Source organism: Anas platyrhynchos, chromosome 2, assembly GCF_047663525.1.
Source record: "Anas platyrhynchos isolate ZD024472 breed Pekin duck chromosome 2, IASCAAS_PekinDuck_T2T, whole genome shotgun sequence".
Taxonomy (NCBI): Eukaryota; Metazoa; Chordata; class Aves; order Anseriformes; family Anatidae; genus Anas; species Anas platyrhynchos.
In genome coordinates this window covers 135,823,593-135,843,042 of record NC_092588.1, presented here as the reverse complement: position 1 = coordinate 135,843,042, position 19,450 = coordinate 135,823,593, and the positions used below count along the sequence as shown (strand labels likewise).

At 45.9% G+C, this 19,450-nt stretch overlaps 1 protein-coding gene across 1 annotated transcript; it reads left to right on the top strand.

Moving 5' to 3' along the window:
- Positions 1-6,362: 6,362 nt before the first annotated feature.
- On the top strand, positions 6,363-10,195 carry FZD1 (frizzled class receptor 1). The gene is made up of 2 exons (XM_072033652.1): positions 6,363-8,584; positions 8,950-10,195. The coding sequence occupies exon 1, from the start codon at positions 6,625-6,627 to the stop codon at positions 8,413-8,415; it is 1,791 nt and encodes a 596-aa protein (XP_071889753.1). The 5' UTR covers positions 6,363-6,624; the 3' UTR covers positions 8,416-8,584; positions 8,950-10,195.
- The last annotated feature ends 9,255 nt before the right edge of the window (positions 10,196-19,450 follow it).

The following is a 19,450-nucleotide window of genomic DNA, read 5'->3' as shown; positions in this document are numbered from 1 at the left end:
CACTTCAAAATACAGCTGACTCCTCTTATATGGAGAAAAATGTATTCAGGGGAGAATAAATGCTTACAAGCAGATCCTAGTTGCTCGGACTTTTCAATCTTTCTGGGCAGTTTGCCTCTGTTTACACTGGTTAAATATTTAAAGCTATCTTTCCAAAGTAAAGCAAAAGCCCAAAAGATTTCTTTTAAACTGAAAGTTGAGATTCTCTTCTAGTCTGTACCAAGCCACATTCCATGGATAAAGGCAGAGGCAGGCTGTGAATTACTCCCGGCTCTGACCTCATCCTGCTCATTCTCTCAGTAACATTCATGGAAAATGCATGCACACCTAAAAGACAAAGAAGAAAATCTTTCCTCTGCTCTATCCCCCAACCTCACACACAAACCTTTTACATTTGTGTATTTTGAAATACTAATTCAGAAAATATGGTCTTAACTTCATTCACATCGGTGTAAATAGGGAGTAATTTCATTAAAAGAAAGGTACTTAAAGCATGGCAAAAGCAGTGTGGAAAAGTAGTTAAAACTGATTATGTAATTCCTCCTTGCATCCCAGCCTTTTAAAGCTCTTCTCACTACCCCAGCGTCGATGAAAGCAGCAGGTCTGCTCTTGGGAGTAAGGATTGCAGGCTCAGGCCCTTAAATCAGCATCTCTGTGTGCAAGGAACAAGGGAGAGACTGTGCTGTTCTCAGATGCTGTATGCAACTGTAGGAGAATTCACCTAAGAAAGAGAAACGACAAGAGAGTAAAAATATTCGCATTTGCTCTGAACAAAACGAGCTGTGCTCTGCAATTGCCCTTTTAAGAGCTCTGACTTTGTCTCGTTCTCCGGAAAACTTCTTGCAGCAGCAGAGAGCAGCCCCTGCGCCTCTCGCCCAGACGCAGAACATGTCAGGAAAGGCAGGCAACATGCGGCTTTAATTTGCAAGGGATCATCTACATTTCTTCTGAACAGAAAAGAAAACAAAATCAAATCTCCACATACTCAATCTATCTTGAATAAACAGTGTTAAGGAAAAAATGCTGTGGGTATTGGGAGGAAGAGACTCTTTGTAGTCCGCTCTGACTGTGCCTAGCGTTTCTCCTTGTGCCTCTTTAGAGCACACAAAATCACTGTTACGGGGGTCTGATTTACACGAGTGCTAGTCAGAGATTGCTCTTTATTCCTAGCCCATACTAGTTTGGGTTACAATAGGTGTCACACAGCAGGAGTAAATTACCACCGACTTTAGTGCTAGAGCTGCATTTCCTCTCTCTTTCTCCCATTCCACAACCCCCAAATACAAACACAGTACAATTTTAACCTAAATTGACAATCACAAACTAACACAGCCAATTAATAAAAGGCACATATAGAGGCATCTGGGAGAAATCTGAGGATAAGATGACCTGGGCCAGCTGGTAAGAGAATTACTTTATATCTTGTCAAATGCCTGTTAATAACCACTGCCTCTGCACTGCAAAGACTTTCTGGGCACTTGGCTGTAGAGCCAAGAGATGCTTCACTGAAGTAAGTACTCTGGCGGCACCATCACCTAGGGCTCGTGTTCAGCTCCTACCGATTTTCTCTGCCAGTCACTGCATGTGTTTGTTATTTCTGTCAGCACGGGCATGTTTCCAAGAGCCTCCTAGATGTTCCAAGAAACAGTCAATGTTCAAGGTAGGCTTTTAAATTTTCAGGATTTTATTCTTCTGGCAAGACTAAATCTATGAGATGCTATGGCTCATGGCCTTGGGGAAGATGGCTATGTCATTGGCATGTTGCAAAGTGAAATATATCTTGCTATGCAACTGTAAAAGCTGCTTGGGAGTCTTGCCTAGATAATTTTTCTCCAGAATTTTGGTCTGTAGATCTTTGTGTCAACTTTGAGGATCACACAACTTAGTTTACAGAGTCTGTATTACCTGGATTAAGGATTTTATCATCAGAAATATATGGTAGCTTTAATATGGCAATGGAAGGAGGAACCCTGTTTTATGTTACAATTCCAGGTGTATGACACTGTAATTACCTGTCCTTCATTTCACTGCATTTACGTTGTTCATACTGATTCTCCAGCAAGCATCCTTGTCTGTGCACGGTGAGGGCTTGATGTGATATGTGTTGCCAGCACTGAGGAGAGAGATGCTGTAATGACACGTACCTGAAACTGTGGACCTGTACTGTTTCACTTGGAATCCCCTAGGTCACTCTGAGAGGTTTCGTGAATGTGAATCAAAAAAATCTTAACTGTTTTTATCAGGCAAGATTCATGCTCAGCATCAAACAAAAATCATTCAACATTTAACTTGCCACATCATACTAGGATGACCAGACTTCTAAACCCTCATTTGAAATTCAAATCATCAACTTAAAAGGTAGTTAGCTGAGTATATCTTTTGCTTTTATTTAGTGGACAAACATACATTTATGTAATCATCTGTCTTTAGATTTCATTCATTTGGGTGGCCACTAACCTTACCACATATTCAGTTTGTGGTTGTATTGCATTTCTGGCTGTATGCAGCATAGGTCTGTGATATAAAGCTGAACAATTTCCTCTAGAAACATAAGTTTTCTTTAAATGCTGTGGAAACTTTTACTCTATCCTATTTCTGCCAATCACTTAGAGGAAAACAAGAAAATAGTGTAACTACTTTTTTCTTCATTTCTTCCCATAATTAAATTAATAATTTGACAGCTTCATGGTTCTTTTTGTTTTTCCCCAAATATTTATGTTTTCATTCCCCTCCTCATAACAAGTAAAAAAGCACAAAAAGCACCCTGCTGACAGCAGCACAGTGACGATGCAAGTGGGGTAGAACCAATGCAAGATGGAGACCATAAGCACCTACAATAGGCAGAAAGCAAAATTCCAGTGTTTTATCATCCTAGTTCTGAAGCCTAGTCACACAGAAGGTTGAGGACAAAATCTGGTACTCCTCCCTCCTGCCAAGCTCCTAATTTCCACTAGTAGCAACTCCAATTAATAATAGGACTTTGTTTTGAAGTAAAAAAGCTGAAATTCATTTTAAGGTATGACTTTAACGTCTAAGTTTTCACTTCTTTTATCATGGAATTTCCATGGCAAAGGGGAAGAGTGCCTGGCCTTCAACAAAGACCCAATACGCCTGCGTAAAAACATGATGACTGTTGTACTGAACCAAGCAAAGGTAGCATCCAGTCCTGTTTCCTCTCTCTCAGTCACTCCTGGTGAATACCTACTTCAAGAACACTTCAGGAACAAGACATACACAGTGATATTCTCCTGTGGATGTGATGTGCAGGACTGGGGTAGTGGGTAATACTACAGAAGGAGCAGTATCTTGGCTTTTGCTATAAGCTTTTCTTCAGGTTACAAATGCAAGCTGCAGCTTTCACTTAAGAATGATTGCTTAAGATTTATTAATTTCAAGTAAGATTTCCTAAAGGTATTAAGCCAGCTTGGAAAGGAAGAAGGTGGTATCTGCAGAATAGAGAGGCTATTAGTCATACAGGTGGGTGGGAGGAAGAATGGCACTTACAAGCTAAGCAAAAAGGAGAGACAAATACCTGATGGCCTGTTGTTTGAGAGAGAGAAGTGGGTGATGGAAGCAGGAGCAGAATGTTTTTGTTTTGTGGGAAACTTTCACTCACTAACAGCATGGTGATGCACAGGACAAAGTACATTACATTCCTGGAACTACAAAGGGAATATCGGAGGATGCTGATGGGTTGGTGGCAGGGGGTATTTGTTGCAGTAGTAGCAGGTAGGCATCAACACGTTTTCTGTTTCTTGCTCAGGCAGGGTTTAAATGGACCTGCTGTTTTGGGCCGCAGAGAATAATGTTCCTAATGATGAGTTTTGTGGTTTGGGGTGCTTGAAATGTAGGACAAGTGCTTCTGGGAAGATTCTTTCCACACAGGAAACCTTCTGTTAGGTGAAAAATCATTAAACAGTTAAAACCATCAAGTCCTAGGAACTTAACAGCTCTCAGTCCGTGTTCTTCCCCCTCTCACATCCCATCTGTTCCAGCTTCTACTTCTCCTGTCTAAGCTGGTCTCCCTGATATATATATATCTGAGCTCTAAGCAGTTGTTCCCAAGTTGTATTTAGTGTTGTAGCTACTTCTTCAAAACTGCAAAAATGGTTTATAAACCCCCAAATTTGTCTATTTTCCCTTCCATACAAATCTTGTCCCGTCTGCACTGATCCTATTACTGGAATACACTTCTGGCTTGTTGCACACACTAACTTAGTGACTTTTCAGTGTATTTTTTCCCTGTGTTTGAGAACCGAGCATTTCATAAATATTTCAAATGCAGACCCCTGTAGAGAGAATTTAAGCCAACTGAGGATGGACTTGCATGTCTTAACTGCCTTTCCTGGATTCTGTGATGCATCCCCAGGTGTGGAAACCACATGTGGAAATCCACAGAGTCTTCCTGACACTGGTTAGAAATTCACGCTTATATTCTCTGTGAAAGAGTGTGCATAATATCTGCTCCTTTCCAAAGATTCAGTGTTCAATTATTTTAGAATGAATAGGAAAACAATACTATCATTTAGGGCTGAATATAAATTAGGTTTTGTGCTAGGAAGGCGTTGGTAATTTTAATTACTGAGGCAGACGTGAGGAGGAAAATCTCTAGATTAAAACAGTAAATATGTTACATGAGGAATCAAACCTTTTTCAGCAGGAGATGGAAAAAGACAGCATTTGTACTCATCACTTTTGAACTACAGTCCTCGGAGAAGAGAGCTCTTGACAGAACTCAATGAACCTCAGTAAATGAGGACATCAGCAATCAACATATTTAAGGCTGGGCAATTCCTAAACATGATCCTGCTCCGGCAGGCAGTCGTTATACAGCACAGATCTTGCTCTTAATTAGTTTGAATGTGGGACAGCACTGCTGGGAGAAAGAAAGTGGCCTAAATAGCAGGCCCAAATTTTATCTGCAGCTATCCAAGAAATACGGATGTCTTTTATTAACCCTTGCCACCTGTGACAGCTAGAAGTACACGCTAGGCTTGTCTTGTTCCTAATGGATTTTTGCAGCCCATTAGCCCATAAAGTGAAGAGGCTCCTAGCATGCCGCAGAGAACCAAGACAGCTGGCCAAGGAAGTTTCATGCCTGGTTCTGCTCTGAAAGGCAGCATTAAGAGTCAGATAAACACGAGGACATTCACGTCCATGACACAGAGGCTGGGTTACTGCGTGTTTAGAAAACGTGCGAGGATCCTCCTCACCTCCAGGAGCACAGTTTATTATTCTTCTTGAATTCCAGTGAGCCCAGTAAACCCCCTGCTCAGCCTCCACCATTTTTCCAGGCTGTGCACTTTGGGAGAACCAACAGAACGGCCATTCTGCACCAGCGGACGCGCCTTCGACACGCCGAAAGAACTGGCCATTGTTGGCAATTACTGTGTGCCCATTCACTTGGCAGGACCCCCCTTTCTCAGGACACAGCGAGCACTTTAAAAAACCTGCCGGGAGGTACTTCAAGTCACGCAGCATTCACCTTAAATTAAGCTCAAAAAGCTGCGCGTTGGGCAGATGGGGGAAGAGGGGCCGGGCAGCCCTATTTTCGTGGTAATTTTGTGTTTTAGGCTAGAGATGTAGAGGCTGTGGGAGGGACACGTAGGTGAAATACTGACAACAACTGAGCAGCGCGATCCGTAAGATGTCTCTGGAGGGAGGGAGGGAGGTGGGTTTTGGCCGCCTCACACCACCAGCTGCGTGTTTCTGAGGCGGCTCCGCTCTCACACGGCCCAAGTTGCTGTAACCACCGCATCCCCTCGGTGCGAGCCCCGCACCGACCCCGTCCCTGCTCCCCGCTCCTGCCTCCCCTCCCCTGCCCCTTCGGGATCACCGGCCGGGCCGGGAGCAGCAGGGCGGCCGTCCCGGGGGGCGATACCCGGCCTCCGGCCACAACTTGCCCCCGCTCTCCCTCCCCATCCCCATCCCCGTCCCCGTCCCCTCTCCCCTCCCTGCGGCTCCGCGGCGGGGGGCGCGCTGAGGGGAGCGCGCGGCGGCCGCTTTGTGAGGGGCTTCGCCCGCCCTTTGTGCCGCCCGCCCGCGCTCCCCGGGACCCCCCCCCCCCCCGATCCTCCCCCAGCCCCTCCGAGCTCGTCTCCCCCCCCCCCCTGCGGGGGCTCAAAGCGGCCCGGCCCCCCCCGGGCCCCGTCCCGCCCCGTCCCGCCCCGCCGCCTTTGTGCGCGGCTCGGGGCAGCCCCGCGGCCGCCTTGCGCCCGCCCCCGGGCGCGGCGCTGGAGCCGGTCCCTTGCGCAGGAAACTTCGGCGTCGGTTTCAAGGCCCCTCCCCGGCGGGGCAGGCAGACTGCGGGGCGCCTGGAAACCGGTCGGAGGGCGCGCGGGCTCGGGGGGCCGGCACAAATGGACGGGCGGCGGCGGCGGCGGCGGCGCTAGGAGGCGGTGGCGGCGGGAGGGAGGCACGGAGGGAGGGAGCGAGGGAGGGCGGCGGGCGCTGCCTGCCGGGGCGGGCGGCAGCAGCAGCAGCGGCAACAGGAGCAGCAGCAGCAGAGCGAGTGGCGGCCGGGGCTGCCCCGTCCCTGCCCGCCGCTCCCTTCATGAGCCGCAGCTCGGGGCCCGGAGGAGCGGCGCGGCGGCGGCGGCGGAGGGAGCCCGGCAGCGACTGAGCATGGCCGAGCGGCGCGGGCCGGCGGCCGGCGGCGAAGTTGGCGGCGGCCGGTGGCGGTGGCGGGGCCGGTGGCGGTGCCGGTGGCTGCTGCCGGTGCCGCTGCCGCTGCCGCTGCTGCTGCTGTGGGCGGCGGCGCTGCCGGCCGGGGGGCAGCCGCCCGCGCCGCAGTACAACGGCGAGCGGGGCATCTCCATCCCGGACCACGGGTACTGCCAGCCCATCTCCATCCCGCTGTGCACCGACATCGCCTACAACCAGACCATCATGCCCAACCTGCTGGGCCACACCAACCAGGAGGACGCGGGGCTGGAGGTGCACCAGTTCTACCCGCTGGTCAAGGTGCAGTGCTCGGCCGAGCTCAAGTTCTTCCTCTGCTCCATGTACGCGCCCGTCTGCACCGTGCTGGAGCAGGCCCTGCCGCCCTGCCGCTCCCTCTGCGAGCGCGCCCGCCAGGGCTGCGAGGCCCTCATGAACAAGTTCGGCTTCCAGTGGCCCGACACGCTGCGCTGCGAGAAGTTCCCGGTGCACGGGGCCGGCGAGCTGTGCGTGGGGCAGAACGCCTCCGAGCGAGGCACCCCCACGCCCGCCTTGCACCCCGAGAGCTGGACCAGCAACCCCCAGCGTGGGGGCGCCGGCGGCGGGGCTGGGGGCTCGGGGTCCGGCGAGCCCCGCGGGCGCTTCTCCTGCCCGCGGGCGCTGAAGGTGCCCTCCTACCTGAACTACCGCTTCCTGGGCGAGAAGGACTGCGGGGCGCCCTGCGAGCCCGGCCGCCTCTACGGGCTCATGTACTTCGGGCCCGAGGAGCTGCGCTTCTCCCGCACCTGGATCGGCATCTGGTCCGTGCTCTGCTGCGCCTCCACGCTCTTCACCGTGCTCACCTACCTGGTGGACATGAAGCGGTTCAGCTACCCCGAGCGGCCCATCATCTTCCTCTCGGGCTGCTACACGGCTGTGGCCGTGGCCTACATCGCCGGCTTCCTGCTGGAGGAGAGGGTGGTCTGCAACGAGCGCTTCGCTGAGGATGGCTCCCGGACCGTGGCGCAGGGCACGAAGCGGGAGGGCTGCACCATCCTCTTCATGATGCTCTACTTCTTCGGCATGGCCAGCTCCATCTGGTGGGTCATCCTCTCCCTCACCTGGTTCCTGGCCGCCGGCATGAAGTGGGGCCACGAGGCCATCGAGGCCAACTCCCAGTACTTCCACCTGGCCGCCTGGGCAGTGCCAGCCATCAAGACCATCACTATCCTGGCCCTGGGGCAGGTAGACGGGGATGTCCTCAGCGGCGTCTGCTTTGTGGGCATCAACAACGTGGACGCGCTGCGGGGCTTCGTGCTGGCCCCCCTATTTGTCTACCTGTTCATCGGCACCTCCTTCCTGCTGGCCGGCTTTGTGTCCCTCTTCAGGATCCGGACCATCATGAAGCACGATGGCACCAAGACAGAAAAGCTGGAGAAGCTCATGGTGAGGATAGGCATCTTCAGCGTCCTCTACACGGTGCCGGCCACCATCGTCATTGCCTGCTATTTTTACGAGCAAGCTTTTAGGGAACAGTGGGAAAGGAGCTGGGTCACGCAGAGCTGTAAGAGCTATGCCATCCCCTGTCCTAATAACCACAGCAGCCATCACCCACCCATGAGCCCTGACTTCACCGTCTTCATGATCAAGTATCTCATGACCTTAATCGTGGGCATCACCTCGGGCTTCTGGATCTGGTCGGGGAAAACGCTGAACTCCTGGAGGAAGTTCTACACCAGGCTCACCAACAGCAAGCAGGGCGAGACCACCGTCTGAGACCCCCGGCCGGGGGGCCGGGCGGGCGGAGGACCTGGGCTCAGCCCGCAGAGCGTCTGCCGTGCCCCGGTACCGGCCGCATGCTCACGCTTATCCAGCCCCAGCAAACTTCAAACTTTGCGGACTGCTTGTCGTCCTGCAGGCGACGGGGAGCAGAGGAAAAAGTCAGGTGGGAAACTCCTGCGCTTGGGACAGACTTGTTTTTTTTTTTTTTTTTCTCCCTCTCTCTCTCCTCTCTCTCGCTGTCTCCTGTAGGAACTGAACGTACTGTAAGGTTGGGGGAGAGGGATGTAAATAGCCTCTGTAAGATTTTGTAAGTATATTTGTATTTAAATTACAAAAAGTCTCACTTTTTTAATTATTTAGGACATTTTTAACCCGTTTGCAGATTTTGCTTCCTCGCCCTCCCCTTTTTTTAAAGAGAGAAAAAAAATAAATAAAAAAGGCATTGGATTTTTATTTTGTAGGGCAGGATGGGGAAAAAATTACCGGCAAAAGAAACCAAAACAACCCCCTTTCTTCTCCCCCCCACAGGTTTTGTAATGGCTTTGCTTGGAGTTTCAGTTGCATGAACAGCAGGGCCTGGACTGAGGCGGCTGTGACTGCCTAGGGCGCCTCCCGACACGGGCTGGGTGCTGCTCCCAGCCTGCCAGAGGTATGTGGAGGTGGAGGTGGGGTTGGGGAGGAGCACCGCTTCCTGACGGCCTCCCTGCCCCACGGTGGGGACAGGGCAGCCAGGACAGTCACCCGGCCACGCCGTGGGGACATGGCCACGCTGTGGGACCGCGCTTCGCCATGCCTCGGCCGGCCCCAGTAAAGCCAAGCCCTGCGCGCCTGAGTCAGGCCCTTCTTTTGGAGGGGGGAAAAACAATGGCCTGCCCTGCTCGAAGGTGTGTCCGGCCTTTTTCCGGAGGGAGAGCATCGCCGCGGTGCCCTGTACAAGGGGGGCTGGCTGCTGGCTGCCCTTTCTCGTTTTTTTTTAAATTTATTTAAATGCACCACATAGTTGAAAAAGAGTTGGCAGGTTTTGTTTGGCTTTGGCCAGGAGTTGAGGTCGAATACCGTCTGCACCTGTAGCATGTTGGATGGCTTCAGAGGTGAACGGGGACGTAGATATACCAAACTTCCTTTTTTTAAAAAAAAATAATTTTTATTTAATTTTTTTAAACCCACCTAATGAATTTTCCAGTCATCAAACTGAGAGGTGTCCGCTCTGGGTTCTCCTGTAGAAATGAGATTATTGGTCTTGTCTGTCACAAGGTGCATAGTTCTTGGAGGAAACAGATAGAGCCTAACTGTGAATCTGAACCCGGGAGTCAGTTGCAGCTCCTGCTGTCATCACGGGTCAGCTTGTGCATGTTCACATTCTTCTGGTAACGAAAATGTTGAGGGAGAACTACCTGGAACGCCTTGCTGCCCTGCTGGTGTTTACTGAGGTTAGCAGAGGGTTCAGTGCAAACAGGATCAGGAAATATGAGCTCAGTAAAGAGAGCTTCATCAGAATAAAATGCAGCATTCAGATTTTTTTTTTTTTTTTTTTTAATTAAATCCATAAGCTGGCTCTTCGTTTTGGAAGCATTTGAGCCATTGCCATTCTCCTGAATTTTAATTCATTGACATTTAATTCATTACACATTATGAGGGTGTGATGATTTTTTTCAGTAGTAAAAACAAAGGAAGGGAAAACAGAAAACCAGAATGTCTAAGCACTCTGGTGGGATGTTAGTCCTTAAAGAGCCTCTGCTGTCTTTTTTTTTTTTTTTTTTTTTTTTTTTTTTTTGAGTTCAGTAATAACATCACATACTACAAAGATTTGGTATCATGTGTGCAGTATGTCTAATGCCTTGTATTCTCCTGGGTGTGTGGGATTGTACTTCTTGTTACAAAAGAAAAAAAAAGGTTAAAAATGAAATGTAACTTTCAACAGATGCATTTGAATATTTAGTCCTCTGTATGAAAACCAGCAGAATGCTTCTCTCCTGATTGTATTGTTTTAAACTTTTTATATTACAAATGCCTGTATTTAGGTTCATAAACATTATCTATGGCTACCATACCCTGAAATGCAAAATTATTTGAATTTGGTATGCATTTATTTCTGTTCATTATCACAAGATCATCTATATTTATAGAGGAATAGAAATTTATATATATTAAATACCATATTTTTAATTTCTCTGAAATAAATTGAGGTTTTGTACAAAACTATCTTGTCCTTTTACGTATTCCTCTGACTAACTCAAATGCTGTGTGAAAGCAGTGTGTATACTACAAGATGTGTGGGATTCCTTTTTTCTTTTCTTATGTTGAGTTCACAGTAACAAGCTGGAATTCAGTGTAGGAATTCATTGTGCATTTTGGTTTTTATCTCTGGGCTGGTCTAGATTAATCCTTCAAAAGAAGTAATGTAAACTGTTCAAGATCTCTGACAGGGTATGGTTGGTGGTGTGAAATCCAAGAAGAGATCTGCTATATGGCCGGAGAAGAAAGAAGCTCACCAGTTGTTTTTTTTCTTGTTGTTGTTAAAGAAAAGGGTCCGCTAAACTTAGCCTTTCTTCTCCCTTTGCTGCTAAAATAATAAAAAAAAGATTTTCTCACTGCTCAAAAATGACACTCAGATTATGTTGCAATATTGTCAGAATATTTTAATGAGTAAAATAGTTTTGTTTTCCTGAATTTGAACTGTTTGGTAAATCCAGAGTTAAATGATATGTTCATGGAAGGATTTCAGCTTTGTGAAAACTAAACACATTCTTAAATGTTTCAGTGCAATGCTTTTTTTTTTTTTTTAATACTCATTGTTCCAAGTGCCATTCTGGAAGCATGGTTTTTCTGAGGAAAGACTGGCTAATTATGACACTTGATTTCTGATTTCAAGTGTTACAAGATGATACAGCATTTCAATCTGTAGAGCTAGAGAAAGATGTAAATGACTTTTGGCACGTTTACTTTTTTCAAATTGTGATGCATAAACAGCTGTAGAGAAGTAAGGGAAGCTTAAAAAAAAAAATCTGCTCCAATGACGTGAGACAAGAGGATGGAATTTTTTTCATTATTTTTTAATTTGTTTTATATAAACGTAGTTCCTGCTTTCCCTGTTTTCCACATTTTTCACAAGTTCTTTTTTTCTTTTTCCTTCTTCAATATTTTAGCATTTAAAATTGTACTGGTCAGCATGCAGCTAATAACCTGAACTACAAGCCATTCAGTTTCATTTGCAATGGAATTCTTTTTGGTCAATGTATAATTACATTTAAGCCATTCTGACTGATCTGTCTTCTTGCAGCTGAATGTATGTGATTTCTTTATGCATGGGAGGACACATTAAATTGTAATAGAGACTTTGCATTTGTGGTAGGGATGGGAGGACCAATTTAAAAAAAAATACTTTTGAAAGATCAGTAATGGAATTATAGTTTATTTATGAAGTAAAATGTTGCTAATATTTGCAGTTCATGGTTTGCAACAAATATGGTCCCTCTTCAAAGCTCAGGAATTTTTCCGTATATTGTAGAGCTGAATTCAGTGCTAAGTTTTGGTTATTTTGATAAATACACTAGAGAGCACAGTATAATCGTTTAAATGGCTCGACTCATATAACAGCAAAGCCTTGCTTTTTGTTTGCTAATTTTTATGAACTTTCACAATGCTGTAATTTGCAAAGCTCACAGTCATTACTGAATGCAGTGGTGCCATCTGTGAGACTTCCCTACTTTCTTACGCTTCTCTTTTTCAACACATTATTTTAGACTTTTTACTAATATGGTACAGAGGTGTCCTTTGCATGGGCATGTTGCAGTGATCTCTAATGCTTTACCTCTCTCTAAAACCAAATCTATCCACTGCTCTGGGGAATTTAGATAGGATTTTTTACAACACCATCTGTATAACTGATGTACCTTGTTTTCCTGAGACAGTATCACTGTCTAAAAAGCAGCAGTGTTGCCCAGTTCTCCTCGTCCCTGATGAGATGGATAATGTAAGAACAAAAACTGTAGTATAGCAAAGTTTCTTGGTTTAGAAGTCCTTGTTAAGGCATTCCTTAGTCAACAACTTTGCTGTCCCTCACAGGATATATTCATAGCCTGAAATGAGGAGGCAGTGGGAATTACCAAGTTACTCTATCCATTCCACCGAAGAGAGCTGTAGCCTGGAGAACTGGGGATGCTGATTTACTGTTCATCCTTCAGTAACACTAATGCTCTTTAATGTAGTGGCAAATTTGTGGTATTGGAATGAAATTATATGCTGTTTCCATAACAAATCCTATTGGGAAGAGGAAGGATTTCTGGTTAGTTCATTTTGTAATGCCCCAAATTTCTAGTCCATGCATGTATTTTTTATAATGTTGCTTCTTCCTTCCTCCCTGCCAACTGAATGGAAAGGCTGCAGTCAGCAGGGCCTAAATTCTGCCCCGTGGATGGTGCCCACCTTTCTGCTGCCATCTCAGTAATTCTTGTTGGGCACAAGTGCAATTACAGGTGGTGCTGAGGATTTCTTTCATTCAAATGGATGGTAGTTGCATTTTTTGTATTCAAAGGTATGGAAAGAGGCTTCTGTAAATGCATAGGATGAGTATTTTTGAAAATGGGCTACAGGCTAATACCTCATCAGTCTTTTGTCCTAGCAGCCGAACAGGGAAATCTGTCATGCTTTTGGTGTGACATGGGTACCTTACAATTATTGATAGTACTTTTGCAAAAAAAAAAGTTTGCATTTGTGTATCAACTTGTCCATCCCAGTCCTGCATGGCATCAGAAAGCTCCAGCTGAAGCAGAACTTCTCATGACAGCTGAATAGGTGATATGAGGTTAAATTGCTTACCTGTAAAAATAAGGAAACTGAGGTAAGGCTCCATTTTCATCACAAATTGACCCTCTAGTGCTCAAACACTGGAATTGCAGCACATTTAATAGAGGTTTGCAGTGATAGCACCACAGGAGTATGTGGCAATGCCGTGTAAAATCAACCCTAAATATAAACGCCTCCTTCTCCCCTCCCTACTTTCTGTTATTTTGTTATTAATTATTGTTTGCATTTGCCGAACCAGAGTGCCGTTGTTCTGCATATTATGCAAATGTAGAGCAAATAGATAATATGGATTCTGAATGCAAAAGTAAGTTGATACAAAATCTAAGTCCTTCTGCTGCACGGTTCCATTAGTGAGGGTCATTTTCTGGTCGGAACTATGGGAGTTTCACACATAGCTGACTTGTAAACCTCTTGCTGTAGTCTACAGGTTGAGTTGGAAGGCTTAGGCAATGATTAACATTCATATGGAGAGAGGGAATATTGCTTTTCTTGTTTTAGATTGAGCCCCTTGCCTGTGTGTTTACCGCACAGAAGTGTCACCAGGGAAAGTCTTTGTTCTGAAGTCCCTGATCAGTTTTGAAATAGTAGTACCATAATTTTAAAAATAGGTTAGAGTGGGTTTAGTAAGTAAGGCTTGGTGGTTTAGGCTGAGGCTTTGCTTTGCACAGTTCAGTTTTTAGAATTCCCCAAACTTTAAGATGTGAAATAACTGTGTAAGGACAAACAAAGCACGCAAGGATTGGATCCTGAACACATCACAAGCATTTGAGACCCCATATTGATTTGAGAGTAGCCTAACAGCTCTATTAAAGCAGACTAGATAATATTATGTCCTGTGAGAAAGAAGAAAGGCTTAATTGCATTTAGGTAGTCATTTGAGGTCAATAATAACTCCTTATATGAACACTGAATGGAGATGCAAATACTGTTTCTGTCATGAGAGGGATTAGCAAAATAGTCCTTAATAAGCAATATATGCATGTGCAACAACTTGCAGATAAAAGCAGTACCACTTTGACAGTTTAGTTGTAGAAAACACTTCCAAAAATTTAAATATTTTAAGAAAACATCCTGATTTTGTAGGCCTTGACAACTGTGTTTCAGATCTCAACTTGTGTTTAGTCTAAACTTCCAGTGTAACCACATCAGAGAGTCTTCCATGCATGAGGTCTTGCCCTTGTTTGCATTCAAATCAGCAGCATTAAGTTGCTTATCTTGAGGTTGAATAAATAAACTCTAGTCTTCTAGTCAGACAACGCTTAATGAAGACCCGTGTTCAGTCATCAATGTCATGTGAAATGCTGCAGTTGGGAGACCCCACAAGCCTTGCCTTCTCCCCATATCCCAAGGCTTTGTAGCCATGCTCGTGATACGGGATGGGACGTGACTGCACGTAAGTGGGATGTTCATGGTTAACTGTTAAACTACAATGCAAACTTGCTGTGTTGGGAGGGTTGCATCTGCCACCATGATGTGCTTCTGATGGACTATCTTAGAAATAACTTTTTCAAAAATACACAAAAGAGATGGACTCTTATCTGCAATTAACTGACTTTGGGATAGTTTCATTATCAATGGTCTGCAACATCTAATAAGGTGATGTTAGCTAGCATGTAAGGCTGCCACAGTTCAGTAGTGCATCACATCAAATTAAATTGTTTGTGTTACATCACCAGAATCCCTTCGGGTGAAGGGAAACAGTATTTTAGTCTATGTCTAATAGAACTTTGCTAATATTAGCTACTTAATGCAGCTCAATTTTAAACAGTCATTTGTCATGGGACATTCTGATGACAAAGATTACAAGAAAAATAAAAGTGGCCCTGTATCCCTGAGGTGGGATGTCTTTATGCTGTTTTGTTGCATACTTGTCTGTATAATTCAGATCTTTTATGACAGTTTTACATTCTGTGACTCAGTGTTGGTCACATTGCTGTATTTGAGACTGACAATATGACTCATCAGTGTCGTGTGACTTGTCATGTTGCCTTCTTCATGTTAATTACTATTGCGTTCTCACTGGTAACTTGTTTGACATCCACTACCATGCTTAGAGTACTACAGAAATGAGGGATAGCCCGGTAGCCACAGGAGTTGGCAGTCTGTTTTAGAAAGCCAAGAGCATGTCAGATCTCCCCGGCAGCTTGCTCACCACTGATACAATGCCTGCTGCTCCATCTTGGGCACTTAGGCACCCTCCTTCCCTCAGAGGTGACATTTGTTTCTTCTGTGAACTCCACGGGTGTCCTACTGGCAAAAGCACTAACGAGGGCGTGCTGAATTGGCCCGTTTCCTTGGCTAACCAGGTTCCATGTTGGCTCTCGTTTTGTTTTTCACCCACCTACCTGGGGTGGAGGCTAACTGGCTGCCCTCAATCCCTGCAGTTGACAGAGGAAGTTCCCAGCAGTACACTCCATTGCAACATCCCTAGCTGGCCTTCTGTGGCTCCTCTTCTGCTGCTTGCTCACCCATGCCATCCCTGAAGACTCCACTGGAAGTTGTATTGCCCTGACCACTGCCAGAACACAGCTCATTCAGTTACCAGTTTATTCCTGAGGACTGACCAGTGCAGCGTTCATCACAAAGTCATTGTTGGCCAGAGAAGTAACTTGCTCTGGAGTTGTTCAACAGTTTCTTTATTCACAACATTTTACTCTGAAGTACAAGCACAAATACTATCTGAAAGGAGCTGATCTTGAGTTAATACTGGAAGCGTAGTGTGAGCAAATAAGGATTTTCCACTTGTTCAAATTCAAATATGACTGCATTATGATAAATTGGCTCTGTATAAAATTGAGAAGAAAAGGGTGCAATCACACCTTCATGATTGCCTTCAGGAAAATGAGTGTTTCATTTATAGCCTACTCCTGTACAAATGCATGTTAAGAGGAAATAAAAAGGAAAAAGAAAAAAAAAAAACAACACACAAACCTCCAGGTGGGCTTCTCAAAATATTTACATAACTGAAAAAAATTGCAGAAGAAACAGCTCATCACAAAGTCAGATTTTACTGTGACTCTTGTTAACTTTTCAGTACTTCTTTGTCTGTAATGGTAAAAGCTTCACTTTTATTTTCTGTGAACACAGAGGGGAATTAGTCACTTCTTAGCATGTAGCCCTCAGTTAAAAGTCAAAAAGCGTATTTATTTATTTCTTAATTAAAAAATAATAACCTAGTAATTCAGAGAGAAGTGAAAGAAAATTTTGGAACGTGCTCAAGGGGGTTAGTGTTTTACAGGATTGGGTACTTCAGTGTTAGTATAATTATTAGAAACAAATGGTGTGCAGTCACAAAGGTAAGGATATGGGATCTGTCCCATGCCAGTCACAAGCTGCAACTGGCATTGCTGTAACATGGTGGCTGAGTGTTGTCTTTGCTTCCTGACGTAAAGGCAAAGTTTAGCAGCTCCTGAGGGGTGAAGCTTGAGTCCTAAGCCCAAATGTGACAATGGTTACATCAGCTGGTAGACCTGTCACCCTGGGTATCGTGCTGGGGCTCCTGTCCCCTGGTGCTGAGGATAGAGAGAGAAGCAGAGATGGGGGCCTGGGAAGGGAGGAGGCTGCAGTGCGTGGGTGAGGATAGGTAAAGGAAGCAGCATGAGGAGGAGGAGGGATCGCTGGTGGGGTTACAACAGGAGATGGTCATCTGAACAGGCCAGGTTTGGGATGAATCTGCAGGATTGCTGCCTCCCCTGCCAAAGGTAGCTGCAAGCCACCATAACTCATATGTGGAAAAGGAACGGCTCATCAGAGCTTGCAGAAACCATGGGGAGCTCCCCCAGCAACATGTCCCAGAGCCAGCAGAACAGCTTTTGCCTGGGTGTTTCTGAATCATGGCAAGACAAAATCCTCCTGATTGCTTCACGCCAAGCAGCCTCTCCGGTGCCCAGCCTCCCCCTCAGCCTGGCCCCGGGGCGCTGGGCAGGCCCGGGGCCAGGGCAGGGGTGGGCCACAGGGCTGCAGCCGTGGTGGGTCAGGGAGCTCCTTCTGGATGGCAACCACAGGCTTTCCTTTGGCTTTCCCTGGATCCTGTTTTCCACTCCGAGATTAAAAATCTCCCCTCAGGGGAGAGTGAAAAGGAAATTGTGTGGTAGGCTTTGCTATGTTTCCAGCTGACTTTTTCCATAGAAGTGGGCAGTTGGGCCCAGCGTTTCTTAAGATGCCTTTACAGTAAGGGTAAATCCTGATCCTGCAGAAGGCAATAGCAAGTCTCCCGTTGGCCTCGGTAGGGCCATAATTTCTTCTTGGGTTCAAGATGCATTTGGAATTACTTTGAGATCCTGGGGACTGAAAAAGGTAAAGGCACAAATAAAAATTTCTCATTCAGAAGCTGTTCACAGTGCTTAGCTCAGTTCATCGGGTTTAAAAATATTTTCAATGTTTTTCTGATCCTGTTTATTAAGAGTATATCGGTACTATCCAGGGGCAGATATTATCTAAGGATCTTTGACTCTTCAGTACCTCTCTCCTCTGTTTTGTCAAAAAAAAAGGAGAACAAGATTAGTTTCTCAAAAACGATCAGTTGCAAAATGCTTGTTTTGATTTTGGGGTCTTTTAAAAGAAGTTGTCATCCCTATTTGAAATGGAGCTACTTTCACTTCCATGCATGCTGCTAACATGAATGTCTAGAAGGTATTTCTACCATCATTTGTTTTTCCAATTCTTTGTAAAAGTTCCATTTCATATTTTCTCAGAACTGTTTTTTTCTTGCAGCAGTTCTGGAAATAGCTTTTCTTCACAGGCAGTAAGGGGATGTGTACCATCCATGGAGGCAGTCTGGAGAGCAGGCACAGGCAAACTGCAAAACAACATAACTTGTGGAATTAACACTTCACGTTGACACCCATTAAAAATATTCAGAGATTGACTCAGCCTGCCTATGCTGCACAAATAACATGCTTGGCTCTGAGTGATTTGAGATCTTATCTGCTCTCAGTGCATGTTCAGTGTGGAGGGCCTGATCCTGTTCTTATTAACTTCCAAAGGAGTTTTGCTCTTCACTTCAAAGAGAATTACATCAGCAGCATTTGCAGTGAAGCACATGCAGTTCCTGTATCTTTTCCCTTTTTTCTTTCTTTTTTTTTTTTTTTTTAAAGTTATATTCTAAACTACAGCAAAACAACAACAACAACAAAAGAGGCTAGAAAGCAGCAAAATATTTTTTTTTCTGTTGAAGAGGGTTCTTGTATGAAGGCTCTGTTTATTTGGAGTTCTTAAGTGCAAACTGAAAGTAGAAACCAGCAAGAGCAGAGATTATCAAGTGTTTGGTTATATATAGAGAGACCAGAGCCCCCTCCATTCCCATTGTCCCTGTGTAGGGAGCCTTGCACAGTCTACAGCATCCTTTGCACTTCACACACCTACTGGCAAAGGCCTCACAACCTGCTGGAACCTGGAGCTGAGCAGTTACCTTCTGCCTCTGTTAAAACATCCACACAAACAACAGTGCCTGCAGTGGTCACTGCAAACAGCTCTCTAAACCCTGGGGAAGTCAGCAGCATTCCTTTTGTGTTTTCTCTGTGCATAGCTTTTGAAAGGGAGGAGGCACGTATGGAGGAGGGATGGGATGGAGCAACCATTGGGGATTTTGTTTGTTTTTCTGTTTCTTCCAGGCTGTCAGATTAAACAGCAGAATGAATTCACTGGCATTTTGCCTTTTTAGTTTTATTGTTTTGTAGAAGAAAAGCCTTGTGACTCTACAAATACCAGTTCCTGTGGGGAAAGGGGGCAGCAAACACGTCACTCAGACATTCTCCATACTTCATGTGTTTTAAAACACCTCTTTGTGCTGGAAGCTCCAGCTTCTGGCTCCACAAACTCATTGCCCACCACGGTTCTAGAAGAACCATCCCTGTCCATGGAGGCCCAGAGGGGACCCCTGGCCTCTGCAGTCCCCTTTCCTCCACTTCCAGGCACCTGCCTTGATTCAGATGCTGATCTCCACTGTGTTTGTCCGTGAGGTCGTCACACAAGAGCATCATCCGCTGCTACCTGGTACCAAATGGTCATGAGATGGTGACAAAACTGGATGTTTCATCTGCCAAACTCAAACCTATAGACTTCAGTTTAAAGGGTCTTGTATCCCCATTTCCTATTACCTGAAGCCTGCTTACCTGGTTTAAAACCCGTGAAGTCATCCACTGTGGGGGATGCTCTGTGCTGTCCTGAGGGAGTAAACGTGAACCAGCTCGCTTCCAGTCTTTGGGGGTTTTTCCCCCTTGCC

What these genes read in the sequence shown, in the direction of transcription:
- FZD1 (XM_072033652.1), top strand. Translation starts at nt 6,625, where the DNA reads ATGGCCGAGCGGCGCGGGCCGGCGGCCGGCGGCGAAGTTGGCGGCGGC.